The 18457-nt window shown below is 41.7% G+C and overlaps 2 protein-coding genes across 2 annotated transcripts in view; both read left to right on the top strand.

Annotated features, from left to right (window-relative positions):
* Nucleotides 1-7119: 7119 nt before the first annotated feature.
* LOC126458473 (UPF0545 protein C22orf39 homolog) lies at nt 7120-9915 on the top strand. Its single transcript, XM_050095560.1, has 4 exons — nt 7120-7179; nt 7256-7322; nt 7401-7565; nt 9557-9915. Coding segments are annotated over exons 1-4 (462 nt in total). The 5' UTR covers nt 7120-7177; the 3' UTR covers nt 9785-9915.
* Nucleotides 9916-10441: 526 nt separating this feature from the next.
* LOC126411401 (uncharacterized) overlaps nt 10442-18457 on the top strand; it is a 1067733-nt gene continuing 1059717 nt past the window's right edge. The window contains 1 exon segment of the mRNA XM_050081361.1: nt 10442-10770. Coding sequence (XP_049937318.1) covers nt 10601-10770 — 170 coding nt within the window. The 5' untranslated portion in view covers nt 10442-10600.

Below are 18457 nucleotides of genomic sequence, written 5' to 3'. Positions count from 1 at the left end.
TTAAATCCCTCTGTGCACACTATAATTAATATCATCTTGTCCTCATGATTCCTGGGGTGGGGATGTGGAGGTGGTGGTGGGGGTAGTATGATATTCCTAGAGTCATTATTGAAAGCTATTTCTTAAAAGATTGTAGTTAGGCTTTCTCAGGATAGTTTGCATCTACCTTCAAGTGTCTGGCAGTTCTTTTTCTTCAGCATCCCTGTCACATTCTCTGATGGCTCAAATAAACATGTGACCATTCACACTACTTTTCATTGTCTATATTTTGCTGTGAGTCCTGTTTGGTAGGAGTACCACACACTTGAGTAATATTGTAGAATGGGTCACACAAGTAGCTTATAAGCAATCGGTTTTGTACACTGACTGCATTTCCATAGCATTTTACCAATAAACCATTGTAGACTGATTGTATTTCCATAGTATTCTACCAATACACCAACATCTACCATCTGCTTTACTTATGACTGAAAATAAGGCATACTTTGCTTTGTATACAAAGTGTTTAAAAAAAAGTGTTGAATATTTTCAGAGGTGGTAGTAACCATCAAAACAAGAAAAAAAAAGTCCAATAAACTTGGGCTCTAAAACGCATATCTTAAGAGCTATGAGCACTTGTCCGTCTACAATGCTCTGAAACATCTCTCTTCAACTGCAAGTGCTTTGCTTTTCATATTTTGGGAGGAGGTAGCATGAACTGAAACAAGAACAAAATGTCCAGCAAACATAGGCTCTAAAGCGCATACCTTCAGAGCTATGTGTGCTTATCCATCTTCGCTACTGTGAAACACATCTCTTCTTCTGAACAGGTGGTCACACCTTTTCAGGTATTCATTTGGAGCCAATGTTTACTGGAAATTTTTTTTCTTGTTTTGGTCTATATCACTTCCTCCAAGAATATGGAAATTAAAGAGGTGGCAGTAGAAGAGATGTGTTCCACGGTATGAAGGTGAAAAGTGCTCACAGCTTATAAAGTACGCATTTTTGAGCCCATGTTTACTGGATTTTTTGTTCTTTATTTTGATGGCTACTACCACTTCTCAAAATATCTGACACTTTTTTTTAACAAATTATGTTATCAATATCCTCTACTAGATCTGTTTGGTATGGGTCTCACAATTTGGAGCAGTATTCTAGGATGCAATCCTAAACACATTGAGTTGCAGACAGGCACAATGAAAAGACTATTACACGTCTAGCTTTCAGCCACAGCCGTCCTCAGAAAAAACGCACACACACATTCACACAAGCAAGATTTCACACACTCATGACCATCAAGTGCGGCAGCGCGGACTGGAATGTAACTGTCTTATTAAGGGGCAGTCTCTAGTGGGGCAGGGAAGGGGGAGGGATAGCGAGATATGGGTGGGGGGAGAGAAGAGTGCTGTCTGACAGAGCATGCAGGGACTTGATGAAGGCTTGAGAAGACTACCAAGTGCAGTGTCAGGAGGCTGTGGGGCAGGGAGGTGGGTGGTGGGGGACAGGGTGAAAAGGAGAGAAGCAGCAAAAGAGAAAGACAGGCAGGTATGTTGGCAGAGGGCGGCATACAGTGAAGGTGAAAAGATATGAAGAGGGAGGAGGTGATAGCACAGAGGAGGCGGAAACTGTTGGGTGGAGGGTGTGTGGCCAGTAGGTTACTGTAGGTTAGGCTGGAATAATTTTGGGAGTGGAGAATGTGTTGTAAGGGTAACTCCCATCTGCACAATTCAGAAAAACTGGTGGAGGAGGGGGGATCCAGATGGCCTGGGTTGTGAAGCAGCCATTGAAACCACTTACATTATGTCCAGCTGCATGTTGTGTCACAGGGTGGTCTACCATGCTCTAGGCCACAGTTTGGAGGTGGCCGCTCATCCTGGTGCAAAGTTTGGTTGTCCTAATATTACTGATATTCCAACCTGGAGTTTCTTCTGATAACTCTCCATCCAAGGTAACATGCAGCATCCTCCCTACCAAGAATGCCTCAATTTAGTTACAAATTTTGTTTGACACCCCATATTGACTATACTTTTATTAATAAGTGTTGGTGTCAAACTGAGACAAATGCTTTTTAGAAACCAAGTGAAGTGCAGCAATTGAATGGTGACAACTTTCTATGATTTTGCCAGTTAGGAACATTTGAAGGCATGTTTCCACACTTCACTCTTTGTTCTGTTATTATCTATTTAAATTTATGTTTCATCAACCAATACCTGGACACTAATACTTGTGTCACAGAAAAACTTAACAGGTTTGCAAAATTTTTCTGTAGTTTGGGAGAAGTCCTCCATTAACAAACCAATTTTTCACATTGTCCTTCTGGTCATTGAGTATACTTCAATTAACACCCACTTAACTGGTATCTTTCACGCAGTAGATCCTCTTCCTTAAGATGCTTTGTAATATGGGTTTTATATGAATAAATCTCTGCATCTTTACTTACTTTCTAGATACATAGTTTTTCTAAAATTTGATTGACTATTACCTTGAAACTGAGCCACAGATCCTCTGCATATCCACTGCATAAATTAAATGATTGGAGCTTGTGTCCAAAAATTAGGTACCTTTCTCCTTAAACAGTTTACTTGTGTACAATATTTTTTGGATTATTTGAGAAGGATGTTACTAATGTAAAGTGTACACAGCATTACAAAATTCTATTATAAAATGTTTACAGTTATTATTATTATCGCCACTCAAATACTGCATTATTGTTTCCAAAGAAAAAAATTTGTTCATCTAAATACATTTTGTTACTAGTGAGATATTGTAATGACAATGTCGGTTACATACATATTACATGTTTCTTACAAACAAAGTAGTGCCAAACACTCATCATGTGTCTGAAAGCTAGCAAAGCTTTGGGTCTTTAGTCTTTAGTGTGTGCCTGTTGATGACAAATCAATGCTTCTGCTATTCGGTAAGTAGTCTCCTGTACTCCTAAAATACACTCCTGGAAATGGAAAAAAGAACACATTGACACCGGTGTGTCAGACCCACCATACTTGCTCCGGACACTGCGAGAGGGCTGTACAAGCAATGATCACACGCACGGCACAGCGGACACACCAGGAACCGCGGTGTTGGCCGTCGAATGGCGCTAGCTGCGCAGCATTTGTGCACCGCCGCCGTCAGTGTCAGCCAGTTTGCCGTGGCATACGGAGCTCCATCGCAGTCTTTAACACTGGTAGCATGCCGCGACAGCGTGGACGTGAACCGTATGTGCAGTTGACGGACTTTGAGCGAGGGCGTATAGTGGGCATGCGGGAGGCCGGGTGGACGTACCGCCGAATTGCTCAACACGTGGGGCGTGAGGTCTCCACAGTACATCGATGTTGTCGCCAGTGGTCGGCGGAAGGTGCACGTGCCCGTCGACCTGGGACCGGACCACAGCGACGCACGGATGCACGCCAAGACCGTAGGATCCTACGCAGTGCCGTAGGGGACCGCACCGCCACTTCCCAGCAAATTAGGGACACTGTTGCTCCTGGGGTATCGGCGAGGACCATTCGCAACCGTCTCCATGTGGCTGGGCTATGGTCCCGCACACCGTTAGGCCGTCTTCCGCTCACGCCCCAACATCGTGCAGCCCGCCTCCAGTGGTGTCGCGACAGGCGTGAATGGAGTGACGAATGGAGACGTGTCGTCTTCAGCGATGAGAGTCGCTTCTGCCTTGGTGCCAATGATGGTCGTATGCGTGTTTGGCGCCGTGCAGGTGAGCGACACAATCAGGACTGCATACGACCGAGGCACACAGGGCCAACACCCGGCATCATGGTGTGGGGAGCGATCTCGTACACTGGCCGTACACCACTGGTGATCGTCGAGGGGACACTGAATAGTGCACGGTACATCCAAACCGTCATCGAACCCATCGTTCTACCATTCCTAGACCGGCAAGGGAACTTGCTGTTCCAACAGGACAATGCACGTCCGCATGTATCCCGTGCCACCCAACGTGCTCTAGAAGGTGTAAGTCAACTACCCTGGCCAGCAAGATCTCCGGATCTGTCCCTCATTGAGCATGTTTGGGACTGGATGAAGCGTCGTCTCACGCGGTCTGCACGTCCAGCACGAACGCTGGTCCAACTGAGGCGCCAGGTGGAAATGGCATGGCAAGCCGTTCCACAGGACTACATCCAGCATCTCTACGATCGTCTCCATGGGAGAATAGCAGCCTGCATTGCTGCGAAAGGTGGATATACACTGTACTAGTGCCGACATTGTGCATGCTCTGTTGCCTGTGTCTATGTGCCTGTGGTTCTGTCAGTGTGATCATGTGATGTATCTGACCCCAGGAATGCGTCAATAAAGTTTCCCCTTCCTGGGACAATGAATTCACGGTGTTCTTATTTCAATTTCCAGGAGTGTATATTACACACATTAGTAGAAATGCAAACAAGAATATTACCTTACTACAGATTTATAATATTCTACTGATTTAAAATCACACTATAGTATGTCTGAAAACTGAAGAATGAAAACGTATGTCCCCACTCTCTCTACACAGCTGCATCAGGAGCAGCACCTTCAAGAGAATTTCATTGAAATGGACTCCAGCAAAATCCTACATTCTTGATTTTGTGATCTCTTTTATAGTTTAAGTTGGCAGAAAAATGTCTGCCACTGGGCTTGCCTAATATAGCTAATGAACAACAATTGGCATCTAACATAATTCATCTAAGCTGTCAACATTCAATCTATTTCTTTACAAATTGATTAAATGTTTGAAATATTGAAGGTAGTACAGATAAAATACAAGGTGCGACAGGTTATTTACTGCTTGCACTGAAACCCGACTGCAATTATAAGACTCTAAGGACATGAAAGGGAAGCAAAGATGAGAAGAGAGTGAGACTGTAACCTATCCTCAGTGTAATTCGATCTGTGGTGTGAGCTATCAGTAAGGGAAACCAAGGAGAAATCTGGAAATGTAATTAAAGTTCATGGAAAAGAAATGAAACCTTTGAGGTTTGCCAATGACAACGTAATTATCCAAAGCGGGCAAAGAACTTGGAAGAGCAGTTGAAAGGAATGATTTTGAAAAGAGATTATCGGATGAAAAATCAACAATAGTAAAAGAAGTGTATCGTACTGTAGTCAAATTAAATCAGGTGATGCTGAGGAAATTAAATCTGGCAATGAGACACTAAAGGTAGGCAATGAGTTTTGCTATTTGGGCAGCAAAATAACTGAGGATGGCCAACGTAGAAATGACATAAAATGCACACTGGAAATAACACGAAAGAGTAATATCTTAACATCTAATATAAATTTGTGTTCGGCAGTATTTTATGATGGCAAATTTCTGGAGTGTAATCTCGTACAGAAATGAAATTGGGACAATAAGAAGTTCAGACAGAAAGAGAACAGAATCTTTTGAAATGTGGCACTACAGAAGAATGTTTCAAGATTAGACATGCCGATTGAGTCATTAATGAAGTGCTACTGAATTGAAGTGGGGAAACATAACTTTGTGGCAGAACTTGGCTACAGAAAGGCATCAGTTGATAAGATACATTCTGATGCACAGTAGTGGAATAGTAGTCGGTTCAGTAATGGATGGAAGTGATTTTTTTTTTTTTTTTTCAACAAGAGATTTAGGCATGAATACAATGATGTTAAAACGACACAAGCTGCAGTAGTTTCTCAGATAACAAGAAGCTGGCATTGGGTCGCGGAGAGAGTTGCATGTGAAATGTGTTTTATTCATCTCATAATGTACACAATTTAAGAACATGTGTCTGATGTATATGAGACATGTCAAGGTTACAATTCGCTTATTTAAAATTTTGTTACAGTTACAATAATACTTTGTGGAGTGGTTAGTAACTTGAAATTCATCAAACTTACAGTATTAACATCTACTATAATTACCATAAATTTTTATTCCATTTTAGGGATCCAGCTCAAAGTATCACTCTGTCCTTCATGAAATCTTCCACAGAGTAGTAGCATCGTTCAATTAGAAAATCATGTAACTTGCATTTTAAAATATTTATCTTCATATTCATTATGCCACACCCTTTTATTGGGTTGTGAATTTTCATGGCTATATACTGAGGAGTCTGAGCACGCAGTTTTAAGTGATGAGAGATGAGCATAGAGCTCTCTTTATGTCTCGTGTCATATGAGTGTTCAAAATGATCTCTCTCTCTCTCTCTCACACACACTTTTTATTTTTTAATAGATCAGCTCTGCTGCGTAGGAAAAGAACCACCTCAAAGATGTATAAAGAGGGGTCAGTTAATATTATTAGGTCTTTAAATAATGGTCGACATGATGCATTGCAGAGCACATGTTGCGAATGATTGTTTTTTGTAACTTTAAAATTCGTGTAACATTTCCCGAGTTTCCCAAAAAATTGTGCCAAACCGAATAACCGATTCAAAGTAGCTATAATATGCTATTTTCCTTGTGGCCATATCAGTGCAGTGCAAGTGAAAAGCTGTTTAATTTATTTGCTAGATATTCTATATGAGAATTCCAACTCAAAGTTCTAAGTTTATTCCCAGGAACCTGAATCAGTCAAGTTCTTCCATTTTTTGATTGTTGTGAGTGACACAGATTTCTTCAGTTTTTGAATGTTTGGTTTTAAAACTCATCATGTGGGTTTTTGAAATGTTTAGCCTTAAGCCATTTTGACTGAACCATGTTTCCAGGTTGCTTAACGTATTCATGACACTCTGTGGTATATTGTCAGAGTTTTCATTTTGGGCAGAAGTATCATCTGCAAACTAAGTTAAATGAGTATTTATATTGAGAGGCAAGTCATTTACATAGAACAGGAATAAAATGGGTCCAAGGATTGAGCCTTGAGGAACACCTTGTGACATAGTTTTTCCACTCCATTTGATTTGATTCCTAGCTTTTGTTTCCTCTGCAAGAGATATGATTCAAACCAATCCCTTATTCCATACCTGTTGAGTTTGAAAAGCAACAGGGCATGGTTTATAGAGTCTAATGCTTTTGTAAGATCACAGAATATACCTGTGACCAATCAGAGAAGTATTTTGGTGACTATGTACATTTTTTAAAAAATATTACAAACACTGCATTAAAATTGCTTTATTTGTAAAATAGTTTGTAATACTCTATATACGACGCCAATTATATTATCTGAACAACCTTTTTGCGTAATTGATGTCAGTACGGTCGAACTCTCGTAAAGACTCGCATAACGATACCTAATCAATTCTGAATGTAAGTTAATCTCTGATATTCGCGAAATTTTCGAATACGGAATAATGCCCTTTTAAATAAATATTTCATCCCACAGGCAGTACGAGAAACCTGTGCGAATGGAGAAGGCTGATGAAGCAGACAGTCCCAAAGATGCATGGATGGTACTATTGCCATAACCTATATTGTTAATATGATTGTTTCAAAATCAAATGTAATTTCCAGAACACTTTGCTTTTCAGATACGTCCATGTGAAATTTATGATGATGAATATAGCGACTGTGCCAGCTTTAAAGCAAGATTTCATCAATATTTCGTTTTCGGAAAATTCGTTGACTGTTCTCAGTGGAAACACGATTACGAAAACTGTGTCCGCTGGAGAGACAGCAAAAATGTTAAAGCATGCGTAAGTAATACCGTTTAGCATAAATAAACCTTTAGGTAAATTCAAAATTAATATCACCAATTTAGAAGTTCAACCTGTAGGCAGAACAAACACGCGAAACAGGTGCTTACATAACCTTTTACAAAAGGCCTCATCTGTAATCAAAACCAAATGCTTTATTTTTTTGGGGGGGGGGGGTGGCATATAGTCGTCAATTTTACTTATATTTGGTGAAACTCTGGTGTGTCTGTATAATTTATTGTGAATAATAGTGAGCTAATGACGCTGCAAATAACACAGAATTGTGTATTTCGTTTGTAATTTAAAAAGAAGTCCTAATTGAAACTGCCAGCCAAAAATAAATGTTCATACCATATTGTCTTGTTGCTATGCCCACCAACCACAGGCATAATTTAAATTCCTGTAAGAACACTAACTTGCAAAATGTAAGTTGAACTTGCTATGTTGTAATTAAGGAATGCAAAACAAACTCAAAATCTTCCAAAGGAACAAATTACAGAAATAACTTTTGTAGTAAGCTGCATGTATAAATGTTGATGTTTCCTTCCTAACACATACTGCAGATGAAAAGCTTTTGGGTTTCCACCTGAATATAAGGCTGAATTTATGCAAAATTATAATACATGTTCTTCACTTTATTTTCAGGTGTCTGTGTGTGTGTGTGTGTGTGTGTGTGTGTAGTATATTTGGTAGGGGGCTGCTCTCCTTAATCACTTAAGGCAAATGCCAGAATGGGTCCTTCAAAAAGATACAGCCAATTACATTCCCCATTCTTCCTCAGTTCAAGCATGTGCTCTGCCTCTAATGGCCACATTGTCAACACAACAGTAAAAACTAATTTTTCTTCTTTTACGTATACAGTAAAATGTGCCCACTGACTTGCTGCAGGTTGACATTTATTTTACGGTGTTGCACAGCCTCAATTTTGAGAAAGTGGTATGCAACTAACCTTTCATATCTGGTCAGCAAGACATTTCCTCAAATTTTGTAATAAGCCTGATCTCAAGTTCTTTACCTTAGCAGTGCCACTACTGAAACTTAAAAATTTTCGGGGACATTTTACTGTTATTCTTTGAACCCCTTCAAGGTCTAAAATTAGATGTGATTGATACAGGTTCCACACTGACCAGGAATAGTCCAGAAAAGGGCTAAGGCACACTTTATCTTGCTTCACACTTTCCTTTAGAAGTCTCATTATGTAGAAGACCATATTTGCCTGGCAAATAAGAACCTCATGCATTTTACTCTCCCATGTCATCTGCGGACACTTGAAGTTAGAATGTACCCTAAGTTATACTTGTGTTGCTGAAAATTGAGACTGCTGTTCAAGCCATTAAAACCTTAACAACTCATTTACAGTAAAAGGAATTCAGATATGATATTTGTTAAGTGACAGCCAAGAAATTGTACATAGCTTCCTTGTTCGTACTGTTGTGATTTCTACTTTGGTGAAAGACAGATTTTTAATTTGCATTATAACTCGACATACATCTAGACCTTCTCTGTCATTGTCTTTAAGTGCTCATTGTCATCAGCATATATATATAACATAATTTAGCGTCTTGACACCAAAATGATATGTTGGATCCTAATAGGAAACTGGTTTATCATGAAATTATGGCCACTATCTCTTCTCAGATCAAAAATTGGTGCGTTGCTGATACAATTAACTGTGTTCATGCATTAAACACTAAGAAATGAAAGCAAGGCAGTTACAGGTTACTGGACACACACTGAATCGAATGAAACTCACTTGCCCCCTTATCAGTGCACATCAGGAAGTACATCTGCACACAGCTTGGACGTGGGTGCATTTTGTTGTACCAGATTTTGTCATTTGCAAAGTGTAATAAGAGTGGCAGTACTTCAGTAACACCCCATTTTGAGAATTTAATAATAATAAATTAAGGATACACTTAGTACTACGTGTTTGTGTCTTAATTTCAAACAGAAGAAAATGCCGAAATTGTTGGTTTCATTTATTCTTGCAGGATGAGTTAATAAAAAGCGAGAAGAAGCGCCGATATGAACGCTTGAAGGCACATATCGACAACGACATTTGGGAGAAAAGGGATGCACCTCCAGAAGACTGGAATAAACCTCTTCCAGAATGGATGCAGAATGAGTACAAAGACACGTACTTAGCACATAAAGCGAAAGAACTTAATGATCCAAAAGCTTTCAAAGAACCAGAAAGAACATTGTGTGTGATATCGTGAAATTTACGTTAAACCAATGGTTAAACTGACTGTCGCTCATTATTATAGTGTGAAAGGGTTCATGTTGTCCACGTGGAAAAAATTAGCTTCCACTAAATAATTTTAGCGAACAAATAAATTATTAAAACCTATCTAATTCATTTCTTTTACCATTGCTTGGCAAACTGTATGTGGGAAGCACTTACGCATATTTTACCAGCGCACACCTTGCGTTAAATTTCATTCGTATCCCAGATACATAATGTATGCATTTACAAAATCCTAATCTCGATCATAACACCATTGCTGGCATCTGTTGTGCCTGTGTCATTCAATAACAAACAAAAACACATTCACATGCATCAAATCCAGCACAGCACGAAACATTTGAAAGAACAACTCCCAGCAGGAGTACCAACTGGCAAAAGCAAACAAGTTGGTAAAATCACTGGAAACTGCTGATATAGCGATTTCATCATGAAATATATGCGTGAATAGCCAAAATAAGTACGCTGCAAACTTTTCCAGTGTTTAGCGTGAGAAAGTACTAGCTTGCGCGAAACGTGACTATCTAGTACGATTCAGACCCGCGTCTTACGTAAGGTTGGCTGTATGAGTAGTGGTATAAACACTCAGAGTATAACACCAGTTTGAGCAAAACGATGCGTCAGTGAGGTGTTGTGTGTGGTTCTTGTTGTGAAGCAAGCAATACTGTCAAGTATTAGCAATGCTGCAGCTTTGAGATTCGTCACTTTCTGTACATCATTACCTCAAGTGCAGGCTTTGAAATATCTGTCTTGCCGTCGAAACTTTGTTCTGGTTCTTTAGTGTTATGCCATGGCAGACACCGACGATTATCTGTCTGTTTACAAAAAGTTCTTCGATGATTTCGCGGCTACCGTGAATCCAGATGACCAGTTGCCCGTTAGAGTTGCTGGATATTTTCTGCGTGAAGATGAAATTGTCGGAGAAATTGTTGACTGGACTCTACAGTACCTGAATCAGAAGTAAGTAATCATGTAGAAAATTTCAAAGCTGTTAAATGACATTCCTCATATTCATGAGTTTACTACAAATAGCTGTTTCTTGTTCAAGAAAGTAAATGTTTCCCAAACAAGGAGGTTTTATATGTTGAAATTTGGTGGGTTTTAAGAGCTTTGTGTTTGCATTGTCGTTGATTTGCCTTGATAGTGATGTTTGGCTTGTGGTTCCATAAAAAACTGAACTTTCCACAAAATGTCATTACATTAGACAAATCAGAAGTGCTCGTTTTTGTCTTGCGCACATGTGCTTAATATCTGTACCCGTGTAAAATCTACTTATCAGTATTTGGTTAGGCGTTTGCTTTACAGTAGCATCTGAAAGAAAATTGCATGAAGTCTGAGAACATTTCGGCTAGCATATTCGTTGCTGAAGATGCATTTCATCTGGATCTGTTTCATTTTGTTTACCACCAATCGATGAACGCAGGTGTGCGAAATGGGTCACAGCATTTCTGTGACGAAAGGTAATTTTGGATTTTGTTGATAGAACTAATGCAGTTAAAACGAGAAGCAGCCACAGCTACTTTGTCGGGTTCAGAGATTTTGCAAGAAATGGGTATTGTATTGTAGCATTGTTATGTTAAAATTCCGTTAGTCGCTCAACAATTGCCAAAGGCGGAAATGCAGTTCACAGCAACTGGGAATCCTGCACATGAATTTGTGGCAGTTTTCTTGAGTCATCCGAAGTTGTTATCATTTCGCGTAGTGGCAGCGTTTCGGAACTGATTGAATGGAAATAGGTGGAAGACCGACTAATGCGTAGTATCATATCAGTTACACCGTATCGTATATTGGGAAAGAATACTGCATCATTGCGGTTTACGAACAGTTCTTCCTTTTAATAATCATATTGTCTCATCTACAGATTTTTTGAGGATGTATGAAGTATGGTACCTGAGATTTTTGCGCAAGAATTGTGTGAAAAATCCATACTGTTCGATGGGAGACCAGCAAGGTATATGTCGCGTAAAATATTGAACACAATGATTTCATGAAATAAGAATTCACCGCGATAACGTGTGTGTGTGTGTGTGTGTGTGTGTTTCTACCGGAAATCTTGGCTATGGTAACAGAACAGTTTTGTGAGCATAGTCGCTCGCACGACGAGGCACTTGATCAGTCAGTAAAAATCCGGCTGACAGATTACGAAAAATACTGTCGACTCTTCGTAACAACTGTTACCTGCAGCATGAAATAAAAATATGTAAAACTGATAAATTTTGAAACTTTTTTGTTGGCACCTCTGTCGCAATGGAGTCATTGTGTGACAAAATTACAGTGCTATCTAGACAAATTTTGAATGTGCATTCAAAGCCGTGTTATGAGCAAAATCAGCAACTCAGAAAACAACCAAATGCAACTGTTGTCACTGATATCATTCCTATCAAAGTTATTACGGGACAGTATTAGACACGTTAGTGTTTTGTATGTAAGCAAGAAGCCGTCTTCACCGTCAGGAATGTTATCCACACAGTGGGTAAGTTGCAAACTATAAATAAAGTGTGGGTTTCAATTTTTAGCCGCCCCGAGTTTTTCTTCCCATTTCTGGCAATGATTTGTGATTATGACAAATATCAGGCTGCGCTGTGATTTAGAATCCACGTTAAACTATAGGTCTCCCTAGAACTTGTTGGGTACCGCAGTTTGAAAGGTCGTAGGAATGCCGGATCCCACCACCAGCACCATGACTAGTAAAGGCCTGTAGCGTTCAAACTAGTCTTCGGGCGGACGACATTTCATTGTGACATGCAATGCCTTTGTATCTGGAGATAAGGTGATACAGTGAACAAAGGTCTTCACTTTGAGGTGATCTTTAAGAATTGGGAATCTCCCATTCAGTAGGATGAAACATACACACTTACCTCCATTAGTTTCCATCCCGCAGCAGTATACTTCACAGCGACCGATTAAAATGAACTGCGTGAGCGAGAAGCGCCTTGGTGATAGCCTTTATGCCTGTCTTGGCCGCATTATGATTTAGCGACGTGCACAGTCTTCCTCACGCACTGCAAACATTTTTCGAGTTACCAGGCCATTGTCAGCGCACTGAAAACGTGCCGATTTATCTGTATTTAGCTACGTCACCTGTCGATGGCAAAAGCTGCCATTTAGGAACGTGTCGTCAATCTCTTTGCTACAGTTCGTGTGCGGGCAGTTAGAAACACACAGAAGCATATTGTAGCTTCTTCACCTGAATCTTTGTGTGAAAACTGTTCTTACACCATTAAAAAGTAAATGTCCTTCTTAGAGCTGATGTTACCCGTAGAATAACACGTCTAAAATTGTGGCTCTGCATATGTTTCTGAAATGCAATAATAGTGGTTCTGAGAACATTTGTCGAGAAGACCTAAAAGTAACTCTGTCACCCTGTAATGCGAAATACCGTTGCACATTCAACGATTGCTGCACAAGACGGGGGGGCGTAAGCAGTCTCATTGTGAAAGGTGCCTACTAGGAAGATGTCCTCGTTTTGCTCTAGGTTTCCGTGCCCAATAATTGGCACTTAAATTTTTCTTGATCCTCAGTGAGGCTTCATTTGCATGGAAAAATTGTAATTCAGTGCAGTCCACCCAACATCGATATTTTGTGCTGGTTGATAGTCGTGACTGGTTCCGCTGTTTAACTGCCGATCGTGCTGTCAATCTCGTCTGGACTCGAATCTGTTGATGCACACATTTTATAACTTCCATGTTTGTTAATTGTAAACTGACTGTTTTTTCACCAAGTACTTTTGTGTTTAGTTACAATTATCCTTTAGTAAATGTATCGCCTGTAAGCAGTTTCTGGCAGCTGTAAACATTAGTTGCTAGTTCCTCTTCATACGCTTAACATTTGTAGGCAGCTATCGACAGATATCGGTCGGACGTTCTCCACTTAAACATTGTAGTAACACGCAATGAACCTAGTGACCCCATGCTCGGAGGACCTATGTAACAATGAGCCAGATGGCTTGGGGAGAGGGTGTCAAGCATAGACTGAACACCACCCTCACTTATAAGATTGGAAAGATCAGTTCTACGCCACACTAAGACAGTCATCATTTTTGTTGTTGTCTTCAGTCCTGAGACTGGTTTGATGCAGCTCTCCATGCTACTCTATCCTGCGCAAGCTTCATCTCCCAGTACCTACTGCAGCCTACATCCTTCTAAATCTGCTTAGTGTATTCATCTCTTGGTCTCCCTCTACGATTTTTACCCTCCACACTGCCCTCCAATGCTAAATTTGTGATCCCTCGATGCTTCAGAACATGTCCTACCAACCGGTCCCTTCTTCTTGTCAAGTTGTGCCACAAACTCCTCTTCCTCCCAATTCTATTCAATACCTATTCATTAGTTATGTGATCTACCCATCTAATCTTCAGCATTCTTCTGTAGCACCACATTTCGAAAGCTTCTATTCTCTTCTTGTCTAAACTATTTATCGTCCATGTTTCACTGCCATACATGGCTACACTCCATACAAATACTTTCAGAAACGACTTTCTGACACTAAGACCTATACTCGATGTTAACAAATTTCTCTTCTTCAGATATGCTTTCCGTGCCATTGCCAGTCTACATTTTATATCCTCTCTACTTCGACCATCATCAGTTATTTTGCTCCCCAAATAGCAAAACTCCTTTACTACGTTAAGTGTCTCATTTCCTAATCTAATTCCCTCAGCATCACCCGACTTAATTCGACTACATTCCATTATCCTCGTTTTACTCTTGTTGATGTTAATCTTATATCCTCCTTTCAAGACACTGTCCATTCCGTTCAACTGCTCTTCCAAGTCCTTTGCCGTCTCTGACAGAATTACAATGTCATCGGCTGACAGAATTACAATGTCATCGGCGAACCTCAACGTTTTTATTTCTTCTCCATAGACTTTAATACCTACTCCGAATTTTTCTTTTGTTTCCTGTACTGCTTGCTCAATATACAGATTGAATAACATCGGGGACAGGCTACAACCCTGTCTCACTCCCTTCCCAACCGCTGCTTCCCTTTCATGCCCCTCGACTCTTATAACTGCCATCTGGTTTCTGTACAAATTGTAAATAGCCTTTCGCTCCCTGTATTTTACCCCTGCCACCTTTAGATTTTGAAAGAGAGTATTCCAGTCAGCATTGTCAAAAGCTTTCTCTAAGTCTACAAATGATAGAAATGTAGGTTTGCCTTTCCTTAATCTTTCTTCTAAGATAAGTCGTAGGGTCAGTATTGCCTCATGTGTTCCAACATTTCTACGGAATCCAAACTGATCTTCCCCGAAGTCGGCTTCTACCAGTTTTTCCATTCGTCTGTAAAAAGAATTCGCGTTAGTATTTTGCAGCTGTGACTTATTAAACTGATAGTTCGGTAATTTTCACATCTGTGAACACCTGCTTTCTTTGGGATTGGAATTATTATATTCTTCTTGAAGTCTGAGGGTATTTCGCCTGTCTCGTACATTTTGCTCATCAGATGGTAGAGATTTGTCAGGACTGGCTCTCCCAAGGCCGTCAGTAGTTCTAATGGAATGTTGTCTACTCCCGGGGCCTTGTCTCGACTCAGGTCATTCAGTGCTCTGTCAAACTCTTCACCCAGTATCGTATCTCCCATTTCATCTTCACCTACATCCTCTTCCATTTCCATAACATTTTCCTCAAGTACATCACCCTTGTATAGACCCTCTATATACTCCTTCCACTTTTCTGCTTTCCCTTCTTTGCTTAGAACTGGGTTTCCATCTGAGCTCTTGATATTCATACAAGTGGTTCTCTTTTCTCCAAAGGTCTCTTTAATTTTCCTGTAGGCAGTATCTATCTTACCCCTAGTGAGATAAGCCTCTACATCCTTACATTTGTCCTCTAGCCATGCCTGCTTAGCCATTTTGCACTTCCTGTCGATCTCATTTTTGAGACGTTTGTATTCCCTTTTGCCTGATTCATTTACTGCGTTTTTATATTTTCTCCTTTCATCAATTAAATTCAATATTTCTTCTGTTACCCAAGGATTTCTACTAGCCCTCGTCTTTTTACCTACTTGATCCTCTGCTGCCTTCACTATTTCATCCCCCAAAGCTACCCATTCTTCTTCTACTGTATTTCTTTCCCCCATTCCTGTCAATTGCTCCCTTATGCTCTCTACAACCTCTCGTTCTTTCAGTTTATCCAGGTCCCATCTCCTTAAATTCCCACCTTTTTGCAGTTTCTTCAGTTTCAATTTGCAGTTCATAACCAATAGATTGTGGTCAGAATCCACATCTGCCCCTGGAAATGTCTTACAATTTAAAACCTGGTTCATAAATCTCTGTCTTACCATTATATAATCTACACTCCTGGAAATGGAAAAAAGAACACATTGACACCGGTGTGTCAGACCCACCATACTTGCTCCGGACACTGCGAGAGGGCTCTACAAGCAATGATCACACGCACGGCACAGCGGACACACCAGGAACCGCGGTGTTGGCCGTCGAATGGCGCTAGCTGCGCAGCATTTGTGCACCGCCGCCGTCAGTGTCAGCCAGTTTGCCGTGGCATACGGAGCTCCATCGCAGTCTTTAACACTGGTAGCATGCCGCGACAGCGTGGACGTGAACCGTATGTGCAGTTGAGGGACTTTGAGCGAGGGCGTATAGTGGGCATGCGGGAGGCCGGGTGGACGTACCGCCGAATTGCTCAACACGTGGGGCGTGAGGTCTCCACAGTACATCGATGTTGTCGCCAGTGGTCGGCGGAAGGTGCACGTGCCCGTCGACCTGGGACCGGACCGCAGCGACGCACGGATGCACGCCAAGACCGTAGGATCCTACGCAGTGCCGTAGGGGACCGCACCGCCACTTCCCAGCAAATTAGGGACACTGTTGCTCCTGGGCTATCGGCGAGGACCATTCGCAACCGTCTCCATGAAGCTGGGCTACGGTCCCGCACACCGTTAGGCCGTCTTCCGCTCACGCCCCAACATCGTGCAGCCCGCCTCCAGTGGTGTCGCAACAGGCGTGAATGGAGGGACGAATGGAGACGTGTCGTCTTCAGCAATGAGAGTCGCTTCTGCCTTGGTGCCAATGATGGTCGTATGCGTGTTTGGCGCCGTGCAGGTGAGCGCCACAATCAGGACTGCATACGACCGAGGCACACAGGGCCAACATCCGGCATCATGGTGTGGGGAGCGATCTCCTACACTGGCCGTACACCACTGGTGATCGTCGAGGGGACACTGAATAGTGCACGGTACATCCAAACCGTCATCGAACCCATCGTTCTACCATTCCTAGACCGGCAAGGGAACTTGCTGTTCCAACAGGACAATGCACGTCCGCATGTATCCCGTGCCACCCAACGTGCTCTAGAAGGTGTAAGTCAACTACCCTGGCCAGCAAGATCTCCGGATCTGTCCCCCATTGAGCATGTTTGGGACTGGATGAAGCGTCGTCTCACGCGGTCTGCACGTCCAGCACGAACGCTGGTCCAACTGAGGCGCCAGGTGGAAATGGCATGGCAAGCCGTTCCACAGGACTACATCCAGCATCTCTACGATCGTTCCATGGGAGAATAGCAGCCTGCATTGCTGCGAAAGGTGGATAAACACTGTACTAGTGCCGACATTGTGCATGCTCTGTTGCCTGTGTCTATGTGCCTGTGGTTCTGTCAGTGTGATCATGTGATGTATCTGACCCCAGGAATGTGTCAATAAAGTTTCCCCTTCCTGGGACAATGAATTCACGGTGTTCTTATTTCAATTTCCAGGAGTGTATCTGATACCTTTTAGTATCTCCAGGATTCTTCCAGGTATACAACCTTTTTTTATAATTCTTGAACCAAGTGTTAGCTATGATTAAGTTATGCTCTGTGCAAAATTCTACCAGACGGGTACCGAGCGAGGTGGCGCAGTGGTTAGCACACTGGACTCGCATTCGGGAGGACGACGGTTCAATCCCGTCTCCGGCCATCCTGATTTAGGTTTTCCGTGATTTCCCTAAATCGCTTCAGGCAAATGCCGGGATGGTTCCTTTGAAAGGGCACGGCCGATTTCCTTCCCCATCCTTCCCTCACCCGAGCTTGCGCTCCGTCTCTAATGACCTCGTTGTCGACGGGACGTTAAACACTAATCTCCTCCTCCTCCTACTGCCAGACGGCTTCCTCTTTCATTTCCCTCCCCTCAATCCATATTCACCCACTATGTTTCCTTCTCTCCCTTTTCCTACTATCGAATTCCAGTCACCCATTACTATTAAATTTTCGGCTCCCTTCACTACCTGAATAATTTCTTTTATCTCATCATACATTTCATAAATTTCTTCATCATCTGCAGAGGTAGTTGGCATATAAACTTGTACTACTGTAGTAGGCATGGGCTTTGTGTCTATCTTGGCCACAATAATGCGTTCACTATGCTGTTTGTAGTAGCTTACCCGCATTCCTAATTTCCTATTCATTATTAAACCTACTCCTGCATTACCCCTATTTGATTTTGTGTTTATAACCCTGTAGTCACCTGACCAGAAGTCTTGTTCCTCCTGCCACCGAAATTCACTAATTCCCACTATATCTAACTTCAATCTATCCATTTCCCTCTTTAAATTTTCTAACCTACCTGCCCGATTAAGGGATCTGACATTCCACGCTCCGATCCGTAGAACGCCAGTTTTCTTTCTCGTGATAACGACGTCCTCTTGAGTAGTCCC

This window comes from Schistocerca serialis, chromosome 1 (assembly GCF_023864345.2).
Source record: "Schistocerca serialis cubense isolate TAMUIC-IGC-003099 chromosome 1, iqSchSeri2.2, whole genome shotgun sequence".
NCBI lineage: Eukaryota > Metazoa > Arthropoda > Insecta > Orthoptera > Acrididae > Schistocerca > Schistocerca serialis.
The sequence above is the reverse complement of the archived record's forward strand: the minus strand, read 5'-3'. Positions and strand labels throughout refer to the sequence as shown.

Excerpts from the sequence above, each read along its gene's own strand:
- LOC126458473 (XM_050095560.1), top strand. Across the intron at positions 7,323-7,400 it reads GTCCCAAAGATGCATGGATG|ATACGTCCATGTGAAATTTA; the intron begins GTACTATTGCCA and ends TTTGCTTTTCAG. Across the intron at positions 7,566-9,556 it reads GCAAAAATGTTAAAGCATGC|GATGAGTTAATAAAAAGCGA; the intron begins GTAAGTAATACC and ends TTATTCTTGCAG.